This window comes from Propithecus coquereli, unplaced genomic scaffold (genome assembly GCF_000956105.1).
Source record: "Propithecus coquereli isolate 6110/MARCELLA unplaced genomic scaffold, Pcoq_1.0 Scaffold224, whole genome shotgun sequence".
NCBI lineage: Eukaryota > Metazoa > Chordata > Mammalia > Primates > Indriidae > Propithecus > Propithecus coquereli.
The window spans coordinates 1,060,285-1,085,581 of record NW_012147634.1 but is presented as its reverse complement, the minus strand read 5'-3'; the positions used below and the strand labels follow the sequence as shown (position 1 = coordinate 1,085,581).

Here is a 25,297-nt window from a genome sequence, read left to right as displayed (position 1 = left end):
AGAAGCTTCCAATGTAGTGGCCACTTAGGTTTCAGTTTTGAAATCTCTCTATCTCTATCACTGTCTTACGTCATTGTTCTTCTGTTGCCTTTAGATACTCACATGCGCAGTACCTGCTATGGTGGGATCAAGAAAGGAGTGTGTGTCCGTCCTTTCCCCGGAGCAGTGACCAAGTCCGAATGCTGCTGTGCCAATCCAGACTATGGTTTTGGAGAGCCCTGCCAGCCATGCCCTGCGAAAAACTCAGGTAGTTTAATGTGCCATTCTCACACCTCATAAAGAATCTAGAAATGCAACATTACATAGTTGGCCAAAGAGTACATCAGCTCTGAAGCTTTTTATTATTATTTGTAACTGAAGAAAAGAAATCCAATTCTATACTGACATGTGAGGTATATGATAAGGAGATTGGCTTGTGTTTATGGATGATCTCTAGCAGAGAGAGAACTCATGGTGAGTAGAAAAATGTATTTGCTGATATAGTTATGATTGTTACAACAGATTTTTTTACATGAATACATTAGCCTCAAGTTCCTTGATCTGTGATGTCATTGTGAAGGTAAATAGCATAAAATTTACTTGCCACTTTCAAGGTTATAAATGCATGAGGACCTGATTTTATTTTTTAAATCTTGATACCAAATGGTCTCAGGCTGCAGTCTGTCAGTAGTTCCAGACCCTCAGGTTGATAAGATTGACTCGTGTTAATCACACTTTCACTAAACCTGTCTTGAATACCTGTAAGTACAGTGGGGATCCAAAAATAAACACAGTCTCTGTTTTCCTTAAAGTTCGGAATATTTGAGAATATAGGCAGGCAAACATACAGATTATAGTTTGCTATGGTTAGTGCCTTAAAAGGGACCTCACAGAGGGGACACATTTAGTTTGATCTTGAATAGAAGAAATAAGAACTTTCCACATGGAAGATGGAGAAAGTCATTCCAGCAAAGAAAATGGTTTGTAATTCCCTTGAAAATCCTAAATGGATTCTTTGAACCTGGCAAAAATGGTTTGATACATCTGGAAAAATTACTAAGTATGACTTTTTTTTAAAGAAGGGTAATGAAGGGAATCTTGTACTAAAATATACTAAACCGAATTATGCATAGTATGAAAGAAGTATAAAAATTGGTGTAAGACTAGAAAAAAATGTAAGTGAACTAATAAAATGAATCCGGAAACAGACCTGGATGTAAATAAGAATGTGGGATATAATAAAGACAGCATTATAGAACAGTGAAGAAAAAAATGATCTAAGTAAATGAATATTGTTGATGACTTTTGTAATAAAATATGAAGTTATGTCTCTACATTAAAATAATTTTCATACAGAATATATGAATTTTTTTATCTTATAATGGTAAAGGACTTTTAAAGCAGGCGCCAAAGACCAAAATACACATGTAAACTGGAAAAATACTTTCATGTATCATTCCTTAATCTTTATGACATTTACATTAATCAATAAGGAAAGTTGAAATCCTCTATAAAACAGAAGTACAGTGTACACAAACAGGATTTCACAAAGTAGAAATGCAAATAGAAGATTATCTTATAAAAAGCTACTCACTCTCTCTAAAATTAAAAAAAGTTAAAATAAGGAGCCATTTTTGTTTATCAGACTGGTAAAGTCTAGATGATTGATTTTTCCCAGTTATAGTGAGGGTATACAAAAATGGGTACTCTTTTATACTGCTGATGGAAGGGTAATCTGAGGCATTTCAGGAGGTGAGGATTATCAAAAGTCGTGGAAGGGGCATAAACTTTGAGTAGTTTTACGTCGAAGCAATTATTCTAGTGATATAATTAAACTTCATATTATTTGTGGTAGTTGCTAAAAGTTGGATGAACCTAATTTCATCAGTAAGAAATTGATTGAATGAATGTGGTACTTCCACATATTGAGAAAAAATATTCAATAGTCTATTAAATGGGACATCAACATGACATGTCTGTGGTAGATGACCAGAGCCTACCTGCGCCCCACTTTCAACTTTTCTGACCTTGGGCAAGTTACTGCACTTCTCTGGGTTTGAGTTTTCTTAGTTGTAAAAGAGAGAAAACAATGGTACCTAGTTTGTATTATTAGGAAGATTAAATAAAGTGTTAGATGTAAAACACTAGAACAATACCAGGTACACAGTAAGTACCATAAGTTTTGGCTGTTATTATTTTATTACTAAGAGAAAAAAACAAAGGTAAAAAGCAACCTCTGTAATATAATTTAGATTTTTTTAAGGTTTCCATATATAAAAAATGTTGATAACATTTATCGATAAATTAATGATATTCAGGATGATGATTATAAGTGATTTTTAGTTACTTTTTTATGCTTATCTGTGATTTCAGAATTCTAATAATAATTATGTTCTAGAAACTGGTAAATTTATTTTAAAAACTAATGCACATAATTCTTCCAAATAATAGTTCTGTAGTTATGTGACTTGTATATAGAAGAAGTATAGTTTAGAGTTTTTAATTTTTCTCTTTACTTTTATCATATAGCTGAATTCCATGGCCTTTGTAGTAGTGGAGTAGGTATCACTGTGGATGGAAGAGGTAACTTTATTCAATTCTCAGTCTTTTAATAATTGTATGATATAATGTATAGCTTTATAATTATTAATACGATTATATTTAATATGAAAATATACTAATGTAAAATAATAAGGTAAATTATCCTCTAGAGCAATGGTTATAAGCTAGATCGTATTAAGTATGTAGATGTTCATTTTTCATCTTGAATAAATTTTTATCTGTTAAACATGCATTGTTAAAATTGTCATTAACAACTACACCCATGATTTTATGGATACCATTGCCTATGAAGAGGCTAGAGCTGGTGTTTAGGTTAAAAAAAATGGGAGTCAGTTTTAAGAGAAAATATTAAATAATGATGCAGATAGAGTTAGAAAAAAAACTGTCTTTAAGAGATATTTGATATGGATCAAGTTCAGGATATACTGCCCTAAAATAATTTGTTAAGACTATTCATGCCTAAGAATAATATTATAAAATGTTTCTGTGCAACTAAATAGTAAGATTCATTAAAATTCTCTTATTTTAAATTTAGTATTATGGTTAACAAAATTCCAGTATGGAGTCTTGAACCTTTAAGTACATATGTGTTTATAATTTTCCAGTTATTTTATATTCTAATATACATATAGATTCATCTGTATTTTAAATAAAACTGTGAGGTGCTGTTAATGTTCACTTGATGTATATATTCTTCTACTTTTGTATTTGAGAAGGCTTTAGACAAATTGTAGATGTCAGTAATGTTGAATCTTTACAAGGAATATATTCGAAACCAGAGGAAAGAGTAAACTTTTACAGGGATGTTTTTCAAAGTATAAAATGAAAGATATTTCTGGAGTATTTAAGAAGGTCTTTCAAATTGTGGAAAACAATAGCATCAAAATTCAAGCATAGTAGCACAGTCACTATGGCAAACAGTACAGAGACTTCTCAAAAAACTGAAAATAGAATTACCATTCAATCTAACAATCCCCCTACTGGGTATCTATCTACCCAAAAGAAAAGAAATCAATACATCAAAGAAATACTTAGAAATACTTGCACTTGCATGTTTATTGCAGCACTATTCGCAATAGCAAAGGTGCAGAATCAACCCAAGTGTTCATCATTGGATAAAGGAATGAAGAAATTGCAATATGTACACACAGTGGAACACTGTTCAGCCATAAAAAAGAATGAAATCATGTCATTTGCAGCAACATGGGTGGAACTGGAGGTCATTATGTTAAATAAACCTTGCACGAAAAGACAAATACGGCATGTTCTCACTTTTATGTAGGGGCTAAAATTTGATCACATGCAGGCAGAGAGTGGAAAGATAGTTAATAGAGACTGGGAAGGGTGAGTGGGGGAGGGGCAGGGCAAAGAGAAGTGGGTTAAAGGGCAGAAACGTAAGGTAAGATACAAGGAGTAAATTCAATGTTTAATAGCAGAGTAGAATGACCGTACTTAACAAAAATGTGTTGTACTCGGGTGATGAACTTCCTGAATACCCTGACCTTATCACTGTGCATTATATACAAGTAACAAAATTTCACATGTACCCTATAAATTTGTACAAATAAAAAAATAAACTTTATATAGATGCAATAAAAAAATTTGATCATAGTGACCAAACTTTGATTTGGGGACTACTCTTTTTTTATTCCCTGTCAGTGTGGCCTGCCCAACAGTACAACCACCTGTTAGAATCTACTTGGTTATTCATACAAGCACATCAGTCCACAAGTCCGCCCACTGCCCATGGGTGACAGAGAATAGTCACGTTCATGGCTCATTGTAAAACATCATGTTACGCAGCATCCATCTTTAAAGTATCCTCTCTGTTAATTTCAACTTATCAGCAATGAGAAACACTTATTCAGTATCATATTACTTAGTTGACTGCAAAGAAATGATAATAAAATAGAAATATTCTGTGCCTTCAGGGACCGTAAAATTATATAGGCCACCCTAATAAATCTCCACCTTTTAATTAGATAGTTATAATACCTATCAAGTTGAATTGTCCTTTGGATTTTGAGCCAGGAGGCTATAAATTTTCTTTATTAATTTTATCATAAATACAGGCATATTACATGGCTTAATTCTTTGAATTTCTGCCAGCTCCTTTCATTTTTCTTTTGATTTACTGGTGAAGCGTCCTGTATCTCTCAATTTTATTCTCTTACTCCTTATTTTCATGTCCTTTTCCTTTCTGAAAGGCAGGCAAATTGTGGGTTTGCAGACTTAAACACTTCATATGTTGAATAAGCTTTATTAGGCCTGCATTTATCAACAAAAAATAAAATGTCTGGGATCATTAAACTTTCAATATTTAATGCAGATATCAATGAGTGTGCTTTGGATCCTGATATATGTGCCAATGGAATTTGTGAAAACTTACGTGGTAGTTACCGTTGTAATTGCAACAGTGGCTATGAACCAGATACCTCTGGAAGAAACTGTATTGGTAAGTTATTTATTATATGTATACAAGAGCCTTGTATGTAGTTTAATCCCATAAATTAGAAGTGTAAAAATACAAAGAAATGACTAAGACTGGAGATCTTACAGTTTTCTCTTGTTTCCTTCATAGTATACATTAACATAAAAAATATCAGAATAAAACAAATTTTGTTGCATGGTAACAGACTTCTTAGTGGTGCTATTATATTTAGTATTAAAATATTCTTTTCCCAAATGAATGAACACATACTCAGTTATAAGCCTATTATTTTCCTGCATATATCCTGATCCTCTAACTTTTCACTAACAAATTGACTTCAAATTTAACAGGGCAGTATGGATAATAGTAAGTCAAGAAAATAAAGCATTACAGGATGCAAGAAGTTTGACTTTATAAAGAAACAACCAGTTACTACAACATACCTAAACATAACTGAGACAAAGATATTTCCTTTTTTAATTTATAAGAGAATGTTTGGGAAAAAACTCAACTGTGCAGTTTAGTTTAACAAAAGGGAGGGAAGAGGTTAAGTCTTGACAGTGTTTCATTGTTTTCTATTAGTTCATATTTTCAAGAATTTGAGAAGAATCTGGATTTTCCCATAGAGCTCTTGAATCTACTTTTATAAAATGAATTAATGATAGATTCAATAACTAGCATATTCGTGATAGATAATTTTTACAACTAATCACTGATGACTTTTATAATCAAGTGTTGTGATTATGATTAGAAAAAATACATTTTTCTGTGTTTCTGGTAACAGTTTTTATTCTTAAACATATTCGTTTGATCTTAAGTTGGAGACACATACAGATGGATATACAAAACTATATTAGTATTGTGTACTCATAACAAAATAGATTTTTTATACCTGCAGGAAAGGGCACCAACCAAAAATTATTGAGCATTTCTGAAAGTGTGCAAACCAAGCTAGCTTCTATTCACCAGGAGCAAAGCCACTTCCAGATTAGCTTCCAAGTGTAGTTGAAAACATGGGTACCCTACTGCAAACAGGAAGATTCAGTGAGCATTCATACACTAACATGGGCCATGCCTATCTTTAAAGTGGGTATATACATGATTTTGAGAAAAATTAAAACTAGATTTTAAAAATAAAAGTGAAGCCAATTTTCAGTAATAGAGTGTTTTCGTTTGCTAGGGCTGCCATAACAAAGTACCCAAAACTAGGTCACTTAAAACAATGGAAATTTATTGTTTCATAGTCTAGGAGGCTAGAAGTCCAAAATCAAGGTATCATGAGGACCATGCTCTCTGATGGCCGTAGAGGAGAGTCCTTCCTTCCCTCTTCTAGTTTCTGGTGTGATCCTTGGCACTCCTGGGCTTGTCAGTGCACTGCTCCAGCCACATGGCCTCTGCTCCCTGGGTTTCTTCTCACCATCTTCCCTCTGTGTGTGTCTGTCTCTACATCCAAATTTCCACTTTTTACATGAACACCAGTCCTACAGGATTACAACCTACCATAACGACTCCATTATAACTTGATTACTTCTATAAAAACCTTATTTCCAAATAAGGTCACATGCTGAGACACTGAGGGTTTGGACCTCAACATATGTTTTTTGAGGAACACAATTCAATCCATAGCATGGAAAATGGGTAAGAAAATAGTGATGCGATCTCAATTGGTACACATGTTGTACAATCATAGGAAAAATTATGGCAATCCTTAAAGCATAATGTTAATTTTTAAAATAACATGATTTGGAATTGTAGGAAAAACCTAACATCTGAAGGGAAAAAGATCAGATAAAACATAAAAGATAATATTACCAGTGGTAATGGAACTATAGGAGATGTTTTTCTGATACCTAGTTCCCAAATCTTCACAGTGTCAGTGTATTGTTTAATAAGGGACAGTTGTTGTGTGCAATACTAAAAAATATAACTTTAAATAAAAGGAACTCTTCACTCCAAACTAGAATTTTTGTTTCTGTTGTTAACTAAATTTACAAGAACGAGAGTATAGATATGAAGATCAAACTCACTGTGAACTTCTTAAACCAGAAGTTTAGATGATAAGCTCCAGGCTATTCCGGACCGCTAAAGGAATATACAAACTACATCATTAATTTTCCACTAGTTACTTCAGAAACAACCAGTAGAAAAAGTTTAGTGAATATTTTTTGTGTAACTTCTGTTTAATGCATTCTTTTTAGAATTTTAATCAGGAAAAAAGTAAAAAATACCATGTGTTGCTTTTTGATACATAAGCAAGTATGTAAGCAAATGAGTTTAACCTTTTGATATATTTCATCAGTGCTTTAAAACAAATTTTTACAAAGAAAAAAGGAAAAAATATATCTAATATAATACCATTGCAGGACAAAAAGCAAATGAAAGAGAACAAAGTAGTAATGTGCCTTTTCCAAACTAGCACATGCTCTCCAGGGACTTCGAAACATCCTACAAGTAGCCCTCAGCATAGAATAAAACCAAATATATTTTGCTGAGGATGAAGAAATGTGGCGCAGTACAGAGACTAAGTCTTGGATTGTTCTCAATAACATAGCAATGATAAATACTCAAAGTGATGAACACCTCAAATACTCTGATTTGATCACTGCACATTATATGCGTGTAACGAAACATCCCGTGCCCCATAAACATGTAAAATATTATGTATCAACAAAAATAAATAAATGAATGAATGAAGAAGACGAAGTCAGAGAGAAAGGTGAGGGGAAAAACAAATAACAAAAATGCAACATTGCTGGTCACTGTGACACATATGTAAATACGTGTATCTCCTGTGTCCCGATGGCTGCTCTCAGACATCGATGAGTGCTTGGTGAACAGACTGCTTTGTGACAACGGACTGTGCCGAAACACACCGGGAAGTTACAGCTGCACCTGCCCACCGGGGTATGTGTTCAGGACCGAGACAGAGACCTGTGAAGGTGAGCGCTGTCTTCCTTGCCTTAGTTGTGAATAGTAAGTTCCTAGAGGCGTATAAGCATCAATGACAGTGAAGAAGCAATATAGTAAAAGGAATTTTGTTTTAGTATTTTCTTTATTTTATAATCTCTTTCCGCTAATCTGCTGGCTTTAGAAATAGCATGCACCTAATGCAGTTTACAAACACCATCAGTTTTGTCCTACTCGGATAAAATATCAACAAACGTTTGGAACAAACATTTTGAAGTGGAAAAAAAAATGGAAGGAGCCATATTTTGCTTGCATTTTGAAATATAATGTCAGATTTTTGTTTACTTTGTCTTCTCCTTTTTAAAACCACTCTGACACATTAACCTGGGAATCTGAATTTTAGTGGCAAAGTTAAGTATTAGGCATTTTATTTATGAAATGATTGATATACCCAAGAGGTTAGCCCAGAAAATATTTGGGGCCTAACTAAAAATGGTCATTTTAGTTAAATTTATAGTCTAAGAAAATTTTCCTTTCCATTTGATGATTTAAAAGTTGTCATGTGGGCTTGCTTACAGATCATAAGCCAGTGTTTAAAAACTTCTTAAACTTCTTCCTTTTCTTTTAGCCACGTTTTTCTGCAGTGGAATTTACATGAATGAGTTAAATGCCAGGGAAGTCCTTATTTTCAGTGAGATATTGAATAAGCAATGAATGGATTCAATTATGTTTTTGTGTCTTGATCAAAGGACTGTATATTTTAGAATAATCTATTGTATGACTACTAGTCATTGTTCCTGTTGGAAGTCTCACTGTGTGGGCCTACAGAAGGGACCCCTAATAGTCTCAAATCCAATTACTACTTTGAAACAGGATATTAAAAATAAAAAAGATTTCATCTTTAATTATTGTGGAATAGCCTTTTCTTTATCTGTTAAAGTATTTGTTTCTCAGTGATTCCACAGCCAAGAAAACTGCAATAGTAATATCATACAAAAAGATGTTGACATTCTCTCTTCATCTTACTGTTAACTTCAAAGCATTCTTGTGAACAGAAACAAGTTAGGACTATTGAACAAGATGCCAAAACACAAATGACTGCTGAAGTCAATGAAATGCAATTACAACCTGCGATGCTGGTGCTAAGTTTGGGTTGAATTGGGGGGACCACTGAAAAACAGTAATTAGTTTAAAGAAAAAAAAAAGGAAAAGAAAAAGAGCACCTCAGCATGAGGTCCCCTTTTTCTAAATTTAGTTCTGGTAACTGTTTGCACCACTGTCCAACGTCTTTGCAGGACTCCTCAAAGAGGAGCACTCATCCCTTTGCCAATTAAAGTACTTGAAAATTCATTGTCTCTGTAGGTGAGCAGGAACTTTGGAATATCTTTCTATAGGTTTTGAGAGCTCTCTTTTAAACCAACTCAGGGTTCTCACAGACTACAGAGTCTCTATTTTCTAGATCCTCCTCCCGCTTCTTACACCTATTGTTCTTCAACATTGTTCTGAAAAACATACTTTGTGAAAAGGTATTCTAGCCGTATTTCCTCCATAATTTTTTTGGAGGGCTGGGAGAAGGGATTTCAAAAGTTTTTGTATTTCTTCTACACTTTGTTCTCACTGCCCTTTATCCATTTTTTCTGTTGTCTGTTGGAGGGTTAACTTCTATTAAATCTCGGGAAACTTTGAAAGCAAAAGCAGCTTAGGATATCATCTCGATTTAACTAGGAAGCTGATGATTATTATGACTCTGTTCCCTGTCCACAAGGCAATACCCTGTGTTGTTGTGAGAGAGACCCATAATGGGGAACTAAATGGATGGTGTCTGATTCTGTTTGCTGTATATACTGAATTGTCAATGATTATTTATAGCATATTTTCTCCATTTTAACAAGTAAGATGGAATAGAAAGGTACTGAGAACTGAAATACAAAAGAAATAAAAGTCAGAGACCCACCTGCTTACGTGAACAATTAAGACAAGTAGGAGCCAATGGTGTTTAACAGCGTAAGGTTGGGTGATTACATCAGTACTAAGGCACATTAATACCAAATCAGGCAGCAGTGAGTGTTACAGTGATCTTCACCTATTTTGTTCAAATGGTACATGTTCTTGATAAATCTGAGCCTTTTCTTAATATGAAAATTATTTTATATCTATCATTTATAGAAAAGAAGTTTATGTTACATAAATAAAGGAATGATAGACAATTATTTTGGCTCCAGCCTTACAACATTCAAGGAAATAAAAATGATTTATCATGGGAAACCTAACCAAATAGCCATTATTTCTACACTTTTTTCTGCACTGTTATGTTATTTGCATTTTATTAAGTGCTTTGCAAAAAATAGACCTGAAGGCCACTAATCTCTCTTTCCTTTGGGTCACTTCCTTATTTCCACCATTGCATTCAAACAGTAAATTTGTCTGTCTGAAGCAGTTTTCTTCATTCTGTTCTTCTTTAACTAATTTACAAAGACTAGACATGGAATTATTAGAAGACTAATTATGGATTTTAGCTTTCTCTGTATATATTTGCTATATTCGCTAATTTTGTTTGACGTTTATGTTTTCAACAGGCAATTTTAAATATATAACAAATAGCAATGATAGTAAAGAGAGTAAAGTTTCTCTGTATTCCAGACTGAAGTTACAAAAGCTTTATTTTACTTTTTTTGTTTGAGCTCTGAGAGTCTGTGAAAGTTAAAATTTTTACAGCAAGCACTGTGGTTTAGATTGTGTTTCCAGTGACATAAGTAGTTAAATGTAAACCAGATGTGCTTTGAAGTTTATTTCCAGGAATGTACAGTGAACTGTTTCAATTCCTGGTTCCATGACATTTATAACATAAAAACATTTTATTTAAAGGAAAACTAAATGGTTTATATTTGTAGTTGTCATTTCATGTGTTTATAGTTTTTGAGTTCATAATTGCTTAATTTAAAATAGGGATTTTTAAAAAAAAACATAAGATAGTGACATTTTTCTTTTTTTCAGGCTCCTTACAAATGAAATTAATAGGAGAGTTGGAGAATTATATATGGTCTGTCCTCAGATTAGTTATTTGCTTTTCTGGTTATCTAGTTCCTTTTTTACACTGTGTTTTTAAGAAAGAATTTCAATGCCGTGGGATAGATGTTTTCATTAGAAATCTGCGCTATATTTACAAAACCTGTTCCTATATTTTCTTCTAAGAGGTTTTCTCACTACAACAGCCTGAAAGCAAAATGCATTCATATTTCCTCAAATAATTTGTATTTCAAGGATTAAATTAGCACCTGGGTACTTCTTCAGTAATGTTGAAGTAGCAAAGAAGGAGTGTACTTGTTTTCCACATTGATTTTTAAATTGACATTTCAAGTCCACTGACTTGAAAATCAGCTTTGAGCCCTGATCTTTCAGGATTAATTTAGTTTATATTTGACATGAGAAATTCAAGAGTAAGCATTACAGTATTCTAGTTATTTGTTTACATGTTTTCCTCAATATAGTAAAGTGTTTTATAATAAACACAAATGTTTAGCAAGGAAGAAAGGTATTCTTGTAAACTCAGAAACCCTAGTGTTCAACATGAAATGTCTTGAGGTATGCTGACCTGTTTCAGATAATTAACCAAGTAGAGAAAGTAATCTGTGTTGCCAGTTCTTTAAACTGAGTGGTTGAATTTACACTGAAGGTGTCTTTGATATTGTTTCTAGTACTTTACCTGAAGCTTGTATTTATTTTTCATTAACTCATGTGTCAAACTATTTAACTTTACAGGGTCAACATTTTCTCTGGTCACCACCTGAGAGTGTAGGCATACTGCAGTTGTGTTCACTTCTGACCATCAACAGGAATTGTTTAGATTATGGTACAAGATTTGATTTAGGACTCAAATGAACCACTGGAGAGGCCCATGTAAAGCAATTACTTATACTTCATCATGTTTTTCCAATTTTTATTTTACCAAAATTGATTGTGTTTGGAAAAACTAAGCAGACCAAACATAAATGTGAACAGCTAAAGAGAGAGGAAGGTGGATAGGGACTAGAGGAGAATTCTGTACCCAGTATGAAAGTTTCAGTCCCTATTTCCTCATTTGTACCCAAGAGTTTGGAATGAAAGCCAGCACTGTGACATTTTGCTTCTAAGATAGACTTTTTTTTCTAATTCATCAAAGCCTCACAGAACCATAAATGACAGAAACAATCAACCTTTGTGCGCAGCACGTTGCACCTGGAATTACATCTTATGATGGGGGGAAAACTAATCCCATTTGTCTAAAGTTGTAACAATGTATTGAAGCAGCACATTCTGAACCCGGTCCCAACGGGCTGATCCCTGTAGTCCTACCGAGTCCCCCGCCCTGTCGGTACGTATGTGTGCCATAAAATGCGTGTCTCTATTCCCCGTTCACTTTATGCCTCATACATCCATATTAAAATTACAAGAGCCAACTTTACCAGACATTCTGGCATAGCACAGCTTGTAGGAATAATATTTTCCAGAAACACATGGCAGTTCTAACAGAATCTTTTCCTTCTGGATTGTAGATGTAAATGAATGTGAAAGCAACCCCTGTGTCAACGGGGCCTGCAGGAACAACCTTGGGTCTTTCAACTGCGAGTGTTCGCCTGGCAGCAAGCTCAGCTCCACAGGGCTGATCTGCGTCGGTAAGATTCGTACGTCCTGCTGGTGTTTCAGCTCCACTGCAAAGACGAGCACACGCCTCGGGCCCTACTGTGGGTAAAGACAGAACATGATTACAAGAAGCCGATAATCAGGAGTTACATTAAACCGTTTTCTCTCAGTATCAAGATGGGAGTGAACATAATAGTATAAACTAAACAGCCGCTTAAATTTTGCTAGATTCTAGGAATCTTTCTTTCATATCAGTATACAAATTATGCTGGAAGTTATAAGCATTTCCATACCACACGCATATGTATATTCTTTACCCTAAAAATGCCGCAGGCATCAATACAATCAAATCTCTGCTGCATGCTTTTTACAAACAACCTTCTATGGTAAACAAAAATGTGATGAAATTTGGATTCAGTTAGCAGGACAAGCATTTGAAGATTTTAAACACATTGAGGGAATTTATTATTTTTTCCTTTGTCCCATCAGTCATACACTGATGGGCTCCAAGGAAGAGAAAAGAACTGTTTCCTTGCCTTGGGAAATTTCTAGGGAGAAAGATTTCAAAACTTCTAAACTAACATCTTCTCATATGTCTCAAAACGTTTAAGGTCAGTTCCTAGTAATGACACAGGAGGTATATCAAAGGAGATAGTCTGATCTATTACCGTAAGGAAAAATTCAGCATGTGAATGGGAAAGACTGTCCCAGTGATTTTTCCCTGCTTCTAGTGTCTGTGGCTCCCTTCACTGGCCATACACAGCCCAAATCATTAGCTAATATATCCACCTTTATGGTGAACTAAATATACTCCAAATAAGAAGATATTTCATTTTTACATGGTGCCAAATAAATTGGCAGGTTTTGTTTGTTATCTAGCCAAAATGAATTTTCGATTTCGTATTTGCCAAAGACAATAGTATTTTCAGTATTATGTCTGATATTAACCATATTTAGCTGGACACTAGAGTGCTTGTTTGTTAGATGAAGAGAAACGACCAAGTCCAAATTATCAATGAAAACCTCCTCTTTGGAAACGCCAGCTCTTCATTTCCCAGTGAGGTGCAGCTGGTGAAATACGAGCCTTGCTCCTATATTAGTGAAGAGACTGCTGTCTGCCTGGGGCATTAATTTTTTTCTTTTAGAATTCCAGGTTGGGGGTGGGTTGGATCCAGTAAGACAGAAATATTTTTGCTAAGCCACAATTTCCAGTTGAGATGGAGTCATTTTATTATACAAAGGAAATGAATTCAGCATTAGTCAATTAATGTCTCAGAAAACCAAATCTGTATGCCACTTGAGCATCAAAGATATCTTAGCTTTTATTTCATCATATAGACTTCTATTATTTTGGCCTTTTGTCTTATATTTATTAATAAAAGAAGAAAAAAGACTTTTTACTCCCAAGTCATTGTGTCATACTCCGAATTGCCAGCAGCTAAACACCACCGTACTTTTCTCAGCCAGTGTGTATGTGTTTTCATTCATTATGATCAAATTTGAATAACCCAGCCTAGAGCTGCTCCAAATGCAATGTACCTAATATTTTTAAATTTTAGACATTGTTTTATCTACTTTTCTATTAAAAAGAGAATTCTAGTTGAAAAAGGGATTAATAAATAGTAAAATATACATAGGAAAAATTGTGACTGCGTTTGTTTCATAGGCTGTCAATGGCTGTCGGTGGTGGTTAGCACGCAGCCCTGTCTTCATAGGGTTCAGGTCTCTTAAGGTTTTAACTGAACAAAAGTTGCATGAGGTAATTACTAATTTAAAATTAATTTAGATTATGTATCAATTAGTTGGATACTAAAAATATTTAAGGAGTTAGAATCTGTTCTTCAAACTTCCTAAATATAAATAAATCTCAAACTATTATGCAAACTGCTTAGAAAGACTATCGTACTCTGGTTGATATGACTAAATGTAACAGAACAATAACTTTGATTAATCTTTCCTGCATTACGTGGTTTTTGGCTTCCCGGGCACAACTCCCTCTCCTCCTTTTACTTTTTTGGCCTGTGTTTCCAGCTTCCTTTGCTAAGTTTTCCCTCTCCTCCTGCCCTTCAGTCTGTAATTTCCACCAGTTAGTCCTTGGACCTCTCCGTTTCTCTGCTGCACTCGTCCTTGATGGCCTCTACATTGTCTCTCACAGTTACTGCTCCAACTGCAACCCCTCCACTAACTCTAGATTTGTATTTCTGACTGTCTCCACTTGCATGTCTAATTGACGTTGCAAACTTAACATATCTAAAACCAAATTCCTTGGCTTGAACCTGTGTCTCCTAGAAAGATTTCCATCTTGGCCAATGGCAAATCCGTTCTTCCAGTTGCCACCCACTAAAACCTTGGCATCATCCCTGATGCCTTTTTCTCAAACTGCACATGGGATTCATCCCCAAAACCTATTGATTGTACTTGAAGTTTATCCAAATTTCAACCCCTTCTTACCACAACCACCAGCCCTGAATCCAGGTCACCATCATTTCTCTTCCTGATTCTTACTCTAGCCTCTTTCTCGCCTTTTTTCCCTCATATTTGCTACTCTACCATCTACCCTACCAGAAAAGTGAAAAGAGAAGGAGGCAGTTGTGCCTGGGAAGCCCAAAACACAAAATTTCTCGAGGAGTGAGTAATGAACTGTGCCAAAAACACTGCTAATAATCTCAGATGAGGAATGAAAATAAATTATTGGATTTGGCAGCAGGGAGGTCACTGCCCTTGTCACAGCCATGCAAGTTAGAACAGAGGGCAGACCTGCTCCCAAGGTGAGGGAAACCCGTCTGGACTACATAGAACCATCGAACTGTAGCCACCAGGTGATCTCTTTAAAACATAAGTCCGAGCATGTCCTTCTTCGTCCAGGACCCTGTCTGTTAAACCTCGGCTTCTCAGTTCACTGAGCGTGAAAGGTGGGGTCCTTGCCAAAGCCTGTGCTCCCCTCGTGGTCTGTCTCCTGCTGTGACTCTGTCTCCCTTGCTCTACCTCCCACCCGCTCCACCTGAGCCACACTGCCCACCTCTCACTCCTGTGTGTCAACCGTGTGCTCACCTGAAGTCCGCTGCACTGATCTCTCTGGCTGGAATGTTCTTCCACCAGGTTTCAGGGTGTTTGTTTGCCTTGTGTGTCTACTCAAATGCCACATTCTAAGTCAGGACTTCTGACCATTCTAGATGAAATAGCGGGCCTTTTCTCCCTGTTACACCCTCAACCTGCTTACCCTGCTTCATTTTCTTCACAGTTTTTAACTAACACCTGACTATTTATCTACATCTGTATTGTGTTGTGTGTTCGTGTGTGTGCATGTGAGCACACAACAGTCACTGAGAGAGAGGACAGAGAGAGAGAGATGGGGGCGGGGGGAGGTGTCTGTCAATAGCTTTGTAACTTTTAAGCGTTGATGCAGTTAGCAGCCTAAAGAAGCATGGTGTTACAGAGTGAGGCACTGTGTGGGTTCGAATCTTGGTGCTGTCACTATACGAGTTGGGTAACCTTAAGCAAATTAGTTGACTTCTTTGTGCCTCAGTTTTCTCATCTGCAAATTGTACATAACACATAGAGTCGTTTTAAATCATAGAAAGCCTTTAGAATAGTGCCTGTCACTACCTTAATAAATCTTTGCAATGACTATTACAATTTATCTTACTTAAAATGACAGCAACCAAGGTGATAAAACTAATAAATCAGCAATTAGTCCAATCAGAGTTAGGGAAGCTTTTCATGTTGGAAGGCCACATTAATTTAGCTATAATCAAATACAGCCACATTCAAGAAACTTCAATTAGATACACTTAAAAATGTACATTATTTTGTAAAACGCTAACTACTATGTACTTAATAATTTCAAGAAATGAAAACTATTTGTTAATTTTAAAGTTAACTAATCTTTTAATGAGTTTGTTGTGTCTGCTTTTTGTTGGAAAGCATTTAAATATTTGGTTGCAGAATGGAGGGCCACAGTTTCAGTTGATCCTCCAGATGGATGTCAGTCATTTGTGACCTTAAGGGCATCTTGATTTGGGTTAGGTAGGAGAATGTAGATTTGCAGCAATAAGTGGTTGAAAAGCAAGAAAACAGTTTTCAGGAATGTTGCCAAAGGCATGAGTATTCTACTGCATTTTTGCATATTTCAGTTGGATCTTTTTTAGCATCAATGACTTTAAAATGTCATCTATTGAGAGCTCAATCAATTGCATCTGAAGTTCTTTAGGTGCCTTGGTGATACCAACTTAGGTGAGGCTGAAATGCTAATTTGAGTGTGATGTCGTGATTCTCAAAGTCAGTGAACCTTTCACTGTATTCTCCAATTAACAGGTCTATAACAGCTGTGTATTCTTCAGATGATTCACATATATCATCCTGCTCATCAATGACCTTTGATAACTGGGGAAAATGTTCATCCAAAATTTCTTTTGAAGATCTTGGATTTTTTTTTGCCACATATCATATACAGACTTAGTTTGACCTTGAAAAGAAATATTCAAGTCATTTTGATTTGATATGATATCACCCAGAAATGCTGCATTCCTATAGAAATCTTCTTTTAATAATTCACATTGCTGATTCTGTTCTTCATAAAATTTAACTATCTGTTCTCGCAGAGATAAAATTTTGGCTAACACCTGTCCCTGCAATAGCCAATGCACTTTAGAATGATATGGCAAATCCACACTGAACACCTCATCGTTTAACTTTAGCATGTTATGAAACTGACGATGTCATGTTGCATTTGCATGAACATAGTTAACAATACTTAAAACTTGTTGGAAAGTGTCACTTAAAATAGTAGCTTTAGTACAGAGACTTTGCTGATACAAGATACAATGAAAAGAAATGGGAGCATCTGGATCTATTAATACTTTTTTTAATCTGTGCAATAAACCCTTCATGTTTTCCTGTCATGGAAGGTGTACTGTCTATACATACGCTCACTAAATTTACCAAATTCAGTCCAACTTCACGACATTTATCTTTGAAATGTTAAAAATATCTATTCCTTGTGTTGTTTGCAAAAGTGTGCAACACAAGTAACCCTTCGTAGCAAAGAAATCTTCTGTTATGATCCAAATGAAATATAAAACCTGTGCTGAGTCAGTAGTATCAGTTGATTCATCCAAAGTTATTGAATAATATATATTTTCCTTTTGAAGTATTGCATGAAGTTGTTCTGTTAAGTTGAAGGCTAATTTATGTTGCCGGTTAGTTACGGTTCTCCTTGAAAGAGGCAGTGGTTTGTACTTTGAAAGGTTATCAGGGTCTAAGCATCCTACAACTTGGACAGTGCATTCTTTCACAATTTCTACATCACTGAATGGCTTCCCTTTTCTCCCGACTATAATAGCTACTTTATAAGTTACTTCAGTGACATTATTTCCAGGTCTTATTGCTGCTGGAAAGAATTGTCTTTGCTTTTGCTTTTCATCTTTTAATTTCTGCAATATAACTTTTTGTGCCTCTCTCTCTAATATAAAATGTTTATGGTCCTTATGAGTGTTATAATGCTGATGAGCATTGAATTTCTTTAATATTGATAGTAGTATCACAAAGCAAGCAGTATCACAAAGCAAGCAAATCATCTTATCTTTAGCAGAAAAAAGATGATATTGCAATTTCCAGTCCTCATTAAAAGATCTGTTTTCTTCCTTCAGTGTTTTCTTGGTCTTATTTGACATGATGGGCTATTAAGCAGATGAAATTAAAAAATACTGTCAAGCTGTATTCACAAATTCCACTTCAGACAGAAACAGTGCACTGTTGTCAAAAGCTGATAAGCCTGGTATACTTGACCCCCATAAACTCTCGCCAACCAGCCTTGTGTGGTAGTGGTGCCAGTCAGGTGAGGGAAATTAGAACTAAATCATGAGCGTAGCAGCCATCAATTTAGCCTTTCTGGGCTAAATGTTTACACACGTAATGGTCTTATCGTAGTAATGCAGTGTGTTTCTAGGTACCAGCATAAAATATTGGGCAACAGCAGCTCCTCCTAGAATCTCAGTAGGCGCAACTGTATTAATTACCATATCGTGATATATATACATAGTATAATACTTGATTTACATGCATGTATTTATAATATACCATATCCGAATGCACGTACATGGAAGTATGTTCAAAGAATATGCTGGTAAAAGTTTTTTTTAACGTCCTCTTGGTTTTTTTTTTTAAATACCATAACACATGCCATTGATATGCATAGCTGAGTCCCCACCCTTTCCTGTTCCTTTTCAGACAGCCTGAAAGGGACCTGTTGGCTCAACATCCAGGACAACCGCTGTGAGGTGAACATTAACGGAGCCACTCTGAAGTCTGAATGCTGCGCCACGCTCGGAGCCGCCTGGGGGAGCCCGTGTGAGCGGTGCGAGCTCGGTAGGAGCCAGGCCGAGGGGTTCTGGGCTGCTCCTCGGAGAACTTCCCCCTCAGCTGGGGCACTCTCTTCACGCTGTGTTGCCGTAGTGAGAATCTTGCCCATAAGATGTTGATCCTCACTAGAATGTTGCCTTCTCTAGCTAAATATTTTCACTTCTTGAGACGTGTATTTGGTTTATGCCAGTCCTATAAGCAGACCTTCTAAGTATTTTATACAAGGAGAAGAATCAGCTAGAATCTGTCTGCTAGAAAACTGTAACCCCCAGTATCCTTGTTTATGTGTGTTCCTGTAGGACATGATGACTTTCCCTTCAATATGTTGTTTACTTGTAATTCAGTTGTCAGTGTGAGAGCAGAAAGGAATTCTAGGAAAAGTTTTGAGAATGTCAGTATGAGTCAACACCAGTGGAGTTACCTCTGCAAGCCGTGTGCCCTACTGAATTGAAGTAAGGACAGCTGAAGTCCTCGGGCTGTAAAACCCCACCTTGTGGTTTCATTTAGTTCCATTTAGATTTCATTATACTGTTTCTTGAGCTCAAGACAGTTGTATTTTCTTTCATAATCAAGTAAAAACGTGTCCTGTTCTTCTTACAGACACAGCTTGCCCGAGAGGGTTTGCCAGGATTAAAGGTGTTACTTGTGAAGGTGAGTGTATTCTTGGATGATATCATAAAATCTTTAGAGCAGTAGGTAAAATTGATAGTCGCTGTGCTACTTTGGAGATACTTATCATTTTCAAAAACCTTGAAATTTAAATAATAATGCTCAAAGGTAATCAAAAAATGCTTTAGCATAATACTCTTAGAAAACAGTTTGGAGTATCCCATTTCTCCTTTTTATGCAGTTGGGTAAATTTCATAAGGACATCACTAGCCTTTAAGGCCCAGAACAGCTGGCAAAGAAGCACGCCTGGGCTGTGTTTTATGGATGGGCAAGGCTGCGGTCATTTTCACAGCTGGTGCCTAGGAAAGCGGGCGGCTGGGTTGTGGAATATTTCTGCTTAACTCAAGTAATAATCCACATTGTATTGCAGATTGAATATGCTATACAGGAAGTAAAGCTACACCTGCTTTTTCTATTTGTAACATCTTTATCCCTCTGCTTGCTGCATTTCCCTGCAGATGTTAATGAGTGTGAGGTGTTTCCTGGCGTTTGTCCAAACGGACGCTGTGTCAACAGCAAAGGATCTTTTCACTGTGAGTGCCCTGACGGCCTCACGTTGGATGGAACCGGCCGTGTGTGCTTGGGTAAGAGTCTAGCCTCTGCGTATTTTATGTATGAAACAACAAGCTGTGAATTTTCTTGTCCTTTGGGCCGTTAGTCCAAAACCACTGAGCCTATACTTGGAAAAACTTGCTTTAAATGAGATACTTTGGGGGAAATCACTAGAGGATACTCTAAGAGAAAATGTATTTAAGTGAAATAAAGTCTGTTCAATACAGAAAGTTGGTACTGCTCAAAAATTTATCTCGAAAGCTTCAATTCTTTAATCAGATACTTAGGGCAGGTTCAGCCTTTCACACTGAGTTAACAGTGTAAGAAAACTATCTATAGTTTGAACATAAAGAAAAATTGGAGAATAGGATTTGAAAGGTTGACATTTATCAGCTCATTGCAGCTGCACCCTTAAGACAGTGGGGAAAGCCATGGGCAAAGTTATGTTTCTTCTGTTTGAAAACATTAATCCGATCCTTCCTTTACCACCTTTAGAGTTTAAGTTTTCTTAATGCTTTATTTTTTAAAAATCTAAAATGAGGAATGTCTTTCTTCCAACACCATAATACAGAGATGATGATTTGGTCTTGTTCTTTATCAGTGTCATATTTGATTGAACATGAATTTCATGATTGAAAAAGAAATTTCTATTAATTTTTAACTATGTAAACAATAGTAATAGTTTTTCATTTACTTAAAAGGATTTTTTTTCAATAAGCTATGGAACAATAAATTTTTCATTTGTAAAACAACTTTACATAGGTTCATATTTAAGCATATAGACAAAGCATGAGCAAAGGTAGTATTATATTCAATGATCTTTAAAGTATTTAAATATATCAGTGATTTTTAAAAATTAGTGGTAAGAAAAAAAGTTTGCAATACCATGTAGTTATTATAATTTTTGACAGCATATCTAAATCTGGACAGAAAGCATGACCACAGAATCATATGAAATTATTTAGAAAGCATAATATCCAAAATATAAAAGTAAAGGACAATTCTTTTCAGATTTTTAATTATTTTAAAAATTATCTTAAAATTATCTACAATGTTTAGAAAAAAATTAAGTATCTTTTGAAAATGACAAAATAATAGTATCAGTATGCCAAATGACTAATCAAATCAAGGAGGCTTCAGTAACCAAAGGATGTAATATATGAAGACATATCATTGATTGTAAATTATCAGTAAGCAAAATAAATTTCCAATAATATCGTTCAGGAATTAAAGCCTTTGTAATATTTTAAAAGAATATATTGAAGTTTTCATCCTTCTACTTTGGTAAATGTTTCTGTCACTACTTGAATTATGCTACATTAATTCATTCTGTCTGGGGATGTGAGAAGGTTTCAAGAAGCAGTTGGCATATGAAAATGTAAAATATTCTGAGAACAAAAGTTATGGTGAATTGCTTTGAAAGAACTGCATCTAAATCAGAGATCCCAAACTCAAATGGCTCGCAGAGGCCAGGCAGGTAATGTCAATGAGTAAAGTGACAATATGAAGTGATGGGGACAGCAGCAAACTGCGCAGCATGTATACAATGCAAAGGTTTCCAGATTCATATCTTAATTTCTGTGCAAGTCAATCAAAGCATTTATAAGCCTCATGTGGCCAGTGTGCTGATATAAATATTGGTATCAATCTCAGTAGGAAAGACACAGGATGACTTTTCCAGGCTATTGTAACTTTTTACATGCTTAGTTCAAATGCCTTCCTCCTACCCCCAATTTATCCCAGAATGGCTTCTTGAGCAAATTAGTTCAGTGACCTCAGAAACAGTGTGATTTAGACCAGAGTTCTCAGGCCCTAGATTACTGTCACACTTCACACTGGAAAAGAATGTAGCTTTTGGTTAAGATTAATGTACATATAGAAAGCAGAATCACCTGGGAATACCTATATTCATTCTACTGAATCAAAGAAAAATTTGCCACAGTTATTTTTTCTCTAAAATAGGAATTTTTAATTCAGTACTTAGAAATGTATATAACTCTAGGCTTAAAGGCAGTTGCTAAAGTTGATGTTACCTTTGTTTTACAACTTGAAAGAATCAGTATTGATAGTAACTAAAATAGTAAACATTAATTTGTTTATGTGTACATTTCCATCAGAAATCTCTTTCCCTCTGTTAAAGAGTTTTCAGGTTCCAGAAGGGATTTAATGTCTTGAAGTGTTCTTATTAAATAAATCATGTTATTTAATTAAGAAAAATATTTTCTGAACTCATTATCAACATGTGTAAATTAAACAGCAAAATGCTTGACGAGTTTGAAAACAAATCTGTTGGCTAACAGATGAACATATTATTTATAGATCATGCTGGTCTGCCTTATTTTGTGACTGTTGATGTTCTAAGGTCCTGGCTAGCACAGGCTAAGCACAGAAACATTGGTATATTTTGAAGTTAAAGGGAAAAAGTGACATTAAAACAAATAATTTGGCCCCTTAATAGGGAAAATTCACATAATCCAGGAAAAAACCATGATGCAAAAGGTAAATTTGGCAGAAAGAAAAAACTTAAAATGCAATAATAACATTTTTCCTTTTGTAAAGCAGTTTTAATAGTTGTACCAAATTGGCAACTAGATTACAGCTGATCATCTACTGTTTATGACTAGGATTTGGCAGGGCTGCTCAAAAGCCACTTTAAGCAATTCAGTGAACAAGAAGAATCTTATCACTAAAATTATTCTACTCTTTCTGAAGTAAGCAATACAAAAAAGGGATCACAGGCGATGGATGACGTGAAGCAGTCATGTCATGAGAGAACCTCTCCTTCTTTCCTTCCTGTTTCTGGTGAGAATTAAGTAACACCAAGAGAATTCCCACTTTGCTCTCCTTTAATGACTGTTGTTACAGAGTCCATTCCAAGGGCCGGGGTTGTGTCTCGCCCACCAGTGCACGTCCAGGGCCAGCCCTGTGCCTGGTGCTGAGCAGACGCTCCATGGGAGAATGTTTCATGCATGTTTCCACTTACTCTCACACTGTGATTTCACTCTCGGTGCAGATATCCGCACGGAGCAGTGTTACTTGAAGTGGGATGAAGATGAATGCATCCACCCTGTTCCTGGAAAATTCCGCATGGATGCCTGCTGCTGTGCTGTTGGGGCAGCTTGGGGCACTGAGTGTGAGGAATGCCCCAAACCTGGCACCAAGGAGTACGAGACTCTGTGCCCCCGGGGGCCTGGCTTTGCTAACAGAGGGGATGTTCTTACTGGGCGACCGTTTTACAAAGGTAACTGCCCGCGGAACTTGGACCCTCTGCACCAGCTGGACGCCCTCCACATTCTCTGAGAATTGGTTTTGCTTTAAACCTTTAACTTCCCAGTTTATTTTCTTGATTAAACATGTTTTGTGGCCATCCTTATGGCCCAGGAGTATAAATATGTAAGACAATATTAAAGTGAAGTCATAAAACAGACTGTTAATTTGCTCTTCTACTGTCCCTTCCTCTGCTTACCTTCGCACAACCTGAGATGTAGCCCCAATAGCTACCTCTGTAGCAATAAGGTCTCTATCGCCACTCGCCTTTACAAAACAAATGGGCAGAAATAAAGGGATCACAACTCTTTTATTGAGAATATAGAATCTTTCTCACAGTTGAAACTTTTTGTGTGGTATCAGTATGATCATTGGAATATTTGATACCCTTCATTTTATTGGGTGTGTTATTTCCCGTCACTAGTTAATTGAAGTGATGGGCCTACTCTTGTATATCAACCAGCTCAGCACTTGGCTTTATTCTACTTTTAGATATCAATGAATGCAAAGCATTTCCGGGAATGTGCACCTATGGAAAGTGCAGAAATACCATTGGAAGTTTCAAGTGCCGTTGCAATAGTGGCTTCGCTCTAGACATGGAGGAAAGAAACTGCACAGGTAAGATGATTCTGGTGTTTTATTTGGTAAACCCTGGCTGAGAACATGTAAGTTTTTATTTTTATTTCTTGTGCCTACACTTAAATCAGTTCTCCAAATAAACTTCTTGTGAGAGAGCTGCAAAATAGCATGAAAATGCTATGTTTCTTGCAGGAATGGCATAAAAATATGATTTTCAAAACATAGGAGTACTAAAGAATATAGCTGTTAAATCCACAACAGTTATATAACTTGAGTAGTATACTGTTAAAGATTGTAAAGTTTGTAATAGAGAAATTATGACTTATTTTTTTCATCTATAAACAGGATTCTTAATAACTAGGCTTCGGTAACCATCCATATCCATGACCATTCTCTTTAGTTTGAAAACATATGAAATTTCAGATTTTCTTATTAGATAATATAATAGATTATTCCAAACACTTAAACTGCATCTCCAAGACGTCACTCTAGAACTCTGCTTCTTCATACTCTCTTTAGAATGTCCCCTCGTCTCCCACCCCCACCTGCTCCTTCGTCTCTCCCGGCCCCCTCCCCTGCCGCCCGAGTGCCCAGGCCGCCTCGCCCATCTGCTCCGCCCGGCTGGCCCCAGCGCTTCGGCCCTCGCTGCTCGCGCCGCCCTGGCTGCCGAGCTCTGCCGGGGACTCCCGCACTCGCCTCCGCGCCCTCGCCGCTGCCTGTCGACACTCGTGGTCACCTCTACGTCACTTCCGGAGCTTCTCTCCGCCCCGCTTCTAAACCTCTTCCCCGACGTGCGCGGCCTCTCGTACCGTCTGTTCCCGTTTGTCTTTACTGGAGTAGCGCGATCGCCAGTCCTCTTCTCACACAGCCTCCTCTCTGGTGGTAAAATCTTTTCCTCCCTCCTTCCCTCCTCCTGCCAGAGATGAGCCGCGCTGCTCCCCTCCATTTCCATTTTTTTTTATTCCAGGGTATGGTGAGGGCACGAACATTAGGGTTACACTTTCTGTCTTTGCCTCACCCAAGAGCGGGTTAAAGGCCTGCCCTCCCCTGCAGTGCCGCCGAGTCCTTCAGCTGCGGACTAGCTCCTCCGCTGCGGCCCCCTCTCCCGCTGCGGGGCTCTCAGCGCGCCCCTCCTCTCTCGGGCATCTCTGCCGTTCCCTGGTGCCTTGCCCTTGAGCGCAGATTCACAGCGTTTCCTCCACCCTTCATTTCTCCCAAACTACCCGCCTGATTTCCTGCTGTTACCTCTCGCCCCTCTCTTAACCCGCCATTTCTTTTGTAATTTTGACTTTGCCCTCCCTCATTCAGGCACTTATACATATTCTTTTTTTTTTCCTTTTTATTTATTTTTTTTCTTTTATTTCAGCATAT

At 36.5% G+C, this 25,297-nt stretch overlaps 1 protein-coding gene across 1 annotated transcript in view; it reads left to right on the top strand.

Annotated features, from left to right (window-relative positions):
• FBN2 (fibrillin 2) overlaps positions 1–25,297 on the top strand; it is a 288,365-nt gene that overhangs the window by 174,075 nt on the left and 88,993 nt on the right. The window contains exons 16-25 of the mRNA XM_012645034.1: positions 95–247; positions 2,509–2,562; positions 4,871–4,996; positions 7,786–7,911; positions 12,412–12,531; positions 18,728–18,865; positions 19,460–19,510; positions 19,987–20,112; positions 23,094–23,321; positions 23,840–23,965. Coding sequence (XP_012500488.1) covers positions 95–247; positions 2,509–2,562; positions 4,871–4,996; positions 7,786–7,911; positions 12,412–12,531; positions 18,728–18,865; positions 19,460–19,510; positions 19,987–20,112; positions 23,094–23,321; positions 23,840–23,965 — 1,248 coding nt within the window. The remainder of the gene's footprint in view (positions 1–94; positions 248–2,508; positions 2,563–4,870; positions 4,997–7,785; positions 7,912–12,411; positions 12,532–18,727; positions 18,866–19,459; positions 19,511–19,986; positions 20,113–23,093; positions 23,322–23,839; positions 23,966–25,297) is intronic.